The sequence below is a fragment of the Durio zibethinus genome, chromosome 6 (genome assembly GCF_047325235.1).
Source record: "Durio zibethinus cultivar Kanyao isolate XHJ-2024 chromosome 6, ASM4732523v1, whole genome shotgun sequence".
Taxonomy (NCBI): Eukaryota; Viridiplantae; Streptophyta; class Magnoliopsida; order Malvales; family Malvaceae; genus Durio; species Durio zibethinus.
In genome coordinates this window covers 32,772,314-32,780,203 of record NC_143167.1, presented here as the reverse complement: position 1 = coordinate 32,780,203, position 7,890 = coordinate 32,772,314, and the positions used below count along the sequence as shown (strand labels likewise).

General features: G+C 36.4%; 1 protein-coding gene across 1 annotated transcript; it reads right to left on the bottom strand.

Moving 5' to 3' along the window:
• Positions 1 to 752: 752 nt before the first annotated feature.
• On the bottom strand, positions 753 to 7,735 carry LOC111286395 (copper-transporting ATPase PAA2, chloroplastic-like). Its single transcript, XM_089763051.1, is given in 18 exon segments — positions 753 to 911; positions 913 to 1,000; positions 1,098 to 1,246; positions 1,433 to 1,564; positions 1,888 to 2,062; positions 2,365 to 2,810; positions 2,899 to 2,978; positions 3,482 to 3,548; positions 4,040 to 4,145; positions 4,718 to 4,827; positions 5,010 to 5,078; positions 5,376 to 5,486; positions 5,685 to 5,849; positions 6,034 to 6,120; positions 6,332 to 6,385; positions 6,498 to 6,595; positions 6,801 to 6,878; positions 6,965 to 7,735. Coding segments are annotated over 18 exon segments (2,736 nt in total). The 5' UTR covers positions 7,644 to 7,735; the 3' UTR covers positions 753 to 869.
• Between the last annotated feature and the right edge of the window lie 155 nt (positions 7,736 to 7,890).

The window sequence follows — 7,890 nt, the reverse complement described above, 5'->3', positions numbered from 1 at the left end:
TTTTTTATATATATAAGATGGGCATAAACCACATAATCGAATGATTTTGATTCAAAATCAAATTTTATATTTTTTTAAATACTAAATCAAAGAGTTGAGGAGTACTTTCCTTTTTCAACGCTTCTTTTCTAATTCTCTTTTTTTTTTCTTTTCTATTTTTTTAAGTGACAGAAGATGCATTTATCAAAAGGAATTTGGTAATAAAAAGAAAATTGGGCAGAAAACTTTACATTGAAGGCATTTATTTTCTTGATTCCAAAATTCAAATTTCAAAATCTAATATTAATAGTAAATCTTTATTATCCATCTTCCGGTAAATCATTGTTAATTTTTTATTTAAAAGTGAAAATATTTTATATAAATTAATTTTTAAGTATTAATTTATTAATTAATGAAGCAAAGGGCAGGTGGTTTGGTGAATTTAGTGAAAACGAATTGGTCGATTGGTCCATGACAAGAAGAATCTACTGGTTTTTGGCGGTGGGACTTTGGCCTTAGATGCAGCAATTTTTGTTTTTATCAATTTTGAAGTTTGCCCCCACCTACTTCCAGCCATTCACCAGCTGCATGGAAACTCGGTTATAGTGCCGTTATTTTAGTTTGTGTCCTCTAAAATTCATTTTCTTCTGATAAAATTTAGTAACACATTTTTTATGGTTGCAATGTAATAATCAAGTCCGGCCACTTCTAGCCTTCGATAATTGGATAAAAATAAAAGCCATAGATTTTACATTGAAAAAGGATGAGAATGATTTTGAGTAATGATTCCTTCACCGAAGAAATATATATTTAAAAAAATATATATCAGTGGTTACATCAGTAGTTGTCTTTGCTAGTAATAACCTTTCAAGCTTCATGGCTTTGGTTATTTAACTTGAACCAGCACGCATTTGTGAAATTTTCGCAATAGCAAGTCTTCCTGCTCTTGTTAGACCCATGCAGCCGCAAAAGTAAGGAATTGGTTACAACAAATATTGAGCTCAAGGCCATTAACCCACCTATCAGAACCAATACCCAGAAAGGTTAGATGAGAATATATTGTGGGGACACCATATAAAACCTCTAAGTGTTACTTCTCTTTTCCATTTTACTTAACAGAAAGTGAAGGTGTCATAGCAAAATCGAATTGAGGAAGTAAAACACCGGCAGCGATTGGGATGGCAACAACATTATATGCTACTGCCCATGATAAATTTTGATACACTTTTGCCATTGTTTCCTGTGCAAGATCCACAGCATCTACTACCTGCCAGGGGAGTCTTCAGTTACGATGAAAGAATCTTACTGGGTTCTTTGGAGTGGACAAAACATAACATTTTATAAACATGTCTTACAAAAGCAAAATTGACTAGCTAAAAAGTTTAAGAGTATCAACAAGTTCATGTAACATGTTGCATGAACACTAGAATTAATATATCAAACAAGTGCATACTTGGGAGAGTTTGTTTCCGAGAAGTATAATAGATGCTGCATCAGAGGCTGCAGTTTCTTGTGCTTCAGTCTGTAGAGCAATCCCAACGTCAGCAAGGGCCAAAGATGGTGCATCGTTAATGCCATCCCCTACCTTTTGAGAGAGGAAAAAAGTAAACATATTAGCTGAATATATTTTCTAATCCCCTGAGCTCACTTATCAGTCTGATTGTCTGAACACTACTCATTAGAGAAAAAAAAAAACCGATATGGTTAATTCAGGTGAATCCACAGGAATTTGGTGCAAATCTCTGCACTTCTTCATCTAAGTCAATGGAGCAGGCAACGCTGCCTCCTTTTACTAAAATATGAAGAAGTCCAATTATTGACCGAAGAACCCAGTGAGATTAAAGTATACTTTATATTATTACTCAATCTAAATTCTAGAGGACTGCTTGTTCTGGGAGAGATAGTTACCATTGCAATGCGATGTCCTGCAGTCTGAAGAGTAGATATAACCCTTGATTTTTGTTGAGGAGTCAAGGATGCATTAACAAATTCACCTTCTATTCCAACTGTCTTTGCAATAGTTGCAACTGCCTCTTCCCTGTCTCCTGAAATAAGGACTGTTTTGATACCCTTCTGCTGAAGCCTTATATAAACAAGGCAACAAAACAACCACAAATGACATAAAGTCAGAAAGTAAGAATCGCTCGTGAAACATTTTTATGCATTTTCAGCACATTCTTTATAGAATAATTGGGGAAGAAAATGAAAGTTTTAAGTGGCTATTCTAGTTGGAAACATATAAAGACTACAGCTTCAGGTTCCAATCATGGATGGAGAACAATCAGTTGGGAATTGGCTACTAATTAAGACTTATGCCTAGTATGCATGACAAACCAGGCAATGAACAGAACTCTTCAACATGACAACGAAATATTAAAATATTACCTGCTCACAGTGGATTCAGCATCATGGCGCAAACCGTCAGTTATTCCTATGGCACCAATAATGCCTTCTCCTTCATGTCCAACATAGACAGCGGTTTTTGAATGGTTTGATGCTGATGCAAACTGACGCATCATGGCATGTTCTAAATTCATTAAATCAGATGGGCTTGCTTTCATCTGGAAACGTTCATTAACCCATTCTAAACTACCAACAGCAACCAAACGTCCATTTACTTCAGCTAAGGTTCCAAAACCTGGTTCAACTAGTTGGCCTCTTGTTTCTAGGAATGCCAAATTCAATGATTCTGCCTTCTTTACAATAGCCTTAGCAATTGGGTGTGTCGCTGTTCTCTCCACTGCTGCAGCAATTTGGAGAATTTCTGATTCATCATAAGCAAAAGAAGCCACAGAGTAGACTGTGGGTTTTCCTTCAGTGAGAGTCCCTGTCTGCAAAATGGAAAAGAGGGTAAGGTTAGAGTGAAATTCTAAAGGAACAGAGAGAGTAGAGAGAGCATATATTTTTGTGTAGAAGTACTTTGTCAAAAGCCACATGGTCTACACTGGCCAACCGTTCCAGAACATCCCCTCCTCTTATAAGCAGTCCTTGTCTTGCACCTGAAGATTTTCATTGTAGCAAATATATTTGTACAACAGAAAGTTAATTGTTATTTCGAAAACATAAAGAATCAGTAATAAAGTTAAATGTCCAGCATCCTATCTTTAAATTCAAAAGTATCTAACATGCATACACCTCAAACCAGTGAACAACATCACCGTGGTGTCAATGATTTAATGGGCAAATGTTCTGAAATAAAGAATATTTCCAGAAGAGTAGATTTGAGCATTTCTGAAATCATAGTTGAACTTGAATTCCTATGTCCTCAATGTATTATTAAAGTATAAGCCAACCCAAGCTCTCCATATATTTACTTACCTATAGTTAGTTAAGGTGGACAATAGCTCTCCATATATTCACCTATGTTTAAGGTGAATTAACATATGAATTTTTCTGATTGCCCATACTAACTGGTGAATATAAGTATTTTAAACATTCACTAAATCAGTACTAAACAGAAAATGCATTGAAATCAAGATTTATTGACATGCTAGATAATTACCAAGAGAGGTGCCAACAAGGATAGCTGTTGGTGTGGCAAGACCCAGTGCACATGGACAGGAAACTACCTGGAAAAAGAAAACTAGTATTACAAACTAATAGTGCAATTTTTTTTTCTTGATTACTTAGAGAAAATGCAAGTAAAATACATCACTTTAAGTGACAATTCTCTAAGAAAATTAAGACATCTATAAGCATTCATCTGCAAGTTACCCGGTCAACTAAAACATAACTAAAAATTCTAGTAAAATTTTTGTTTTTGTTTTTTTATTTGAATATTCAATTATATTGGATCTTTTCTGCATTTTGGCTGCCACCATTTTTACAAGAAAATCTCCCACAAGTGTGATTTGCAACTTTTTAAAGGAAAAGGCAGAATGGAGAAACTTTTTAACTTGTTTCCTTCCTTTGAAGAAGATAAAAAGTTTATTTTACCATTTTGAGATTACTCTTATGGATAACTTTCTAGGCAACCAAATGGATAAAAAAGAAAACAACGGCAATTACTACTTAGGCAATAAGCTGGTGAAGAAACAAAGGTAAACATAAGATTACTCACTAAGACATCCACAGCAAGTTTCAAACTCAAAAGCAAAGGATCTCCATCAGGGCCAGCAATTCCATTGAGCAAAACATCTGGAAATATGTTTGACCCGGCATAATACCTGGATATAAAAGAAACAAGAAGAAAGAAGCAAGAATTAAGCTAGAACAGAATCAACAGTATAGTAGGGGAAAGTTAATAGCATATCTATAAGCAACTAAAACAAAAGTCCACAAGGACCACCATGGTTTGGTTTGAGTTAAACACTAGCAAGGAGAAAGGGACATTAAGAAATGCATAAAGCAAATGCAGGGATTATATTTCTAGAATGGAAGAAAGTTCAGGGGAAAAAAAAAAACATTGTTAAGCCTTTACTCAAATTAATGGCCCAGTCGTCACAAGCACATAAAAAAGTAGGAACTATGTTGGGATCTTGGGGGAAATGATGGGGGGAGAACAACTAGAAATAAAGTGCAGCTAAAGTTGTCATAATTTCCTCATACATAACATTTCAACCATTTGAACTTTGCAAACTGAACAACAATTACCCACTTCAGTTTTGTGAAAGCATCTATGAGTTGCATGCATATCTTAAATAAATAAATTAGTATCCTGTTTTTTAATCTATTTAAAGCATCTCAATTTTCATCACCCTATCCAAAGTTTACACATCTAAAGAAACAAACCCCATACCAAAAAGCAAAGGTTGCTGCTGACAGAGTCATTATGCTGTAAACAAATGGCCCAGCTATAGCATCTGCAAGCCTTTGTACAGGTGCTTCTTGTCCTTGAGCATCTTCAACCTGAAAAATGTTGCACGTCTTACTCAGGCTAAAAGGAAGTAATGGTTTGTTATTATTAGTAAGTTGATAAAAATGGGACAATTATACCATGTGCAGCATACATAGTGACTCGTAACAAGCATCAGAAGTAAGAACATGACTGTTTGATTAATACAATAAAAAAGACTCACTAGGGCACTAACCATGCGTACAATCTTAGAAATAGTTGAGTCGGAACCTGTGGAAGTTGCTTCAATCCTTAAAGGACCATCCTGAAATAGAACAACATCCATAAATATAAAAGATGAATGCATGTGTAAGTGGGTTTAATGTAAAATTCTCAAAAACAATAGTTTAGAATGAAGCCAAATGCAATCCCAACTTTCAATCTTTGTCTAGCACTCCTCACTCAGGTCTTATTATTCCAAACAGTCCAGCTAATGCGCATTTTAATTTAAAAGGTTATACCTATATCTCTGAAATAAGCAATGGTCAACCATTTGCCACCCCTAAAGCAAAAGCCATTTGCATAAGTCAGCATTTCAATATTGTATTCCTCTAAATCTTACCCAATTTATTGTTCCAGAAGAGACCATAAGACCTTTTTCCTTGAATACAGGAAGTGATTCTCCGGTCAGCATGGATTCATCAACCACACTTCTTCCTGCAAGAACTTTCCCCTCTGTAGGGAAATTTAATTTCAGCAGAAGTCCATTTGCATGTGGTAAATTTACTCATACAGTCATTATAAAAGGTTCATCTTAGTTTCATATCATTAGCAAGATGTCGTTGGCTTCATAAGAAAAGACATGGGGGTTGTCTTATAAATCAAAGCATGATGCACTGAATCCAGATTTTAAAACATATTTATGACTTACATCTACAGGAATAGTTTCTCCAGGCAAAACTAACACCAAGTCTCCAACTCGAATATCATCTGATGGGACCTCAATGCAAACACCATCAGAGCAAAGTGCAGAATCAGCAGAGGAATCACTGCCTGATGAAGTAATCACAAGTCTTGACTGAGTAGATATCAATGACTGCAAATAATGAACTCACATGTGAAATCAAACAAATGGCAAGAAGTTTAAAAATTAAGGGTGAATACAAGTTGTGCAAGTATAATCTCAGTAAGAATCCATAAAGCACATAAACCAGGAGTCATTGGCCATCAAACATGAAAACAAGTGTTATAGCACCAGATGCATCAAGTGTAAGACTTACAAAAAGTTCACTCATGTCGCTAGATGCTCTAATCCTCGCCTTTTCTTCTAGAGAACGTCCTAGGAACACAAAACCAAGAAGCATGACCTGCATACTAAAAAACAAGAGTGCTTAATGAGAACCTGTTATCAACCAAACCAAGATTATCAGACTTCTGTCTATGTTGCTTCAGCATAAATAAAAATAGCGAATTGGTAGATCTTACAAAGGGGATCTTATCATGATGCATTTGGCAGCTATAGTACAACCATGATATGCAAAATAAATATTGAAAGGGAGTAAAAGTAAGGCAAATCACCGGTTCATCAAAGAATGAAGCATCCCATTCAAGGCCAGGGTTAAGAAGTGAGACCTACAAGAAAAATGCAAATTTAAGAAACAATAGAAATTAGCTAATTGATTCCATGATTCTAATTAAGAAAAGTGAATCTCAGCTTTCAAACTACAAGAAAGAAAAATCTCACTGCACTAATGATAAATGCTGCAATTGATCCAAATCCCACAAGAGAATTCATATTGGGTGATCCTTTCCTGAATGCCATTAATCCATCAAGTAGCAAGTCTGTAAAACATTTGTTAAGCACTTTGACTGAAGTCAACCTTAAATCACTACAGTATTAAGACACTTTAAAAAGAGTTCTGCTAGCAACTGCCAACGATTATCTTCCTTGAATATATTTGAAATTATTGTCTTTAATGCAAAGAAATTTCTCGAATACCTCCCGAAAGTTAATATATGTGCAAATAAGGAGAGAAAAACAACAAACCTCTTCCAGGCCCCAATAAAGCCGCTAAAGCCAATCCACCTTTAACATAAGAATTATGTAGGACCTCCAAAAATGATCCTACGTCAAACATTATTAAATCAAAAGAGTCATTATCACAGTTTTTTAATTTAAAAAAGAAACTATCTTTAATTGAAGTAAATTACCGTGGCCGATATGAATCCCTAGCGAGTGCAAAATATGTGAAGCATGAGCCCCACAACAAAGCGCCACCAAAGTCCAAGCAAAAGCCACTCGATTCCTACTCTTCACCATCAATTCATCTTTCTTCTTCAACATTTCCTTCCATTTCCTCACGTTCTCCCTGATTCCAAGCCCCGACACCCTCCTCTTCGCCATGAATCCACACTCGCTCACTCGCTGAGCTATACTCTCCGTAACACTCTCCATGGTATCGCTCTCCATTACCTCTGGCTTCAACTTGATCGCCGCTGTTTCAGTCAATAAGTTGACCACGACTGACTCGACTCGCTCGTCGGCGGAGATAACTGATTTGACTCGGGATACGCATCCGCCGCACATCATCCCACTAACATCGAGGAGAACCGACGAGTCTTTAGGCTTCTGTTTCGGCGGTTGGAGAGACGACTCTTGCGACTGTGATCTGGTTTCCAGCGAATTGAATAAGACGAAACCAGGAGTTGACCAAGGCCGGTGATAGAAACCACCACGACAGCGTCGTTGGAGCAAGTTAAATCGGTCAACTTTAAGTTTCGCGCCATTACTGAAAGAGAGCTTTGGCTGAGTCGACAGAGAGAATCTTAACAGATCCGCCGCCATTGCCATTGTATTTTCACAAAAGCAAGGAAAAGACGAACAAAACATTTGCTAAGAGATTTTAAGACGATGATCGTTAATGAATGTAGAGGAGGTAGATGAATATTTAAAGCATTATCCAATCATCCTTCGCCACGTAAGGTTACGCTATATCCGCAGTAGCTATTATTAAATTAACTTCACCGACCTTTCCGGTCAAACTCAAAACCGGCATGAGCGCCAGTCTTGCAAGTCCGGATCCAACATAAATCTTCAATTTACTTGTAATTCTAAAACGCTGCGTTTAAGTCCAAGC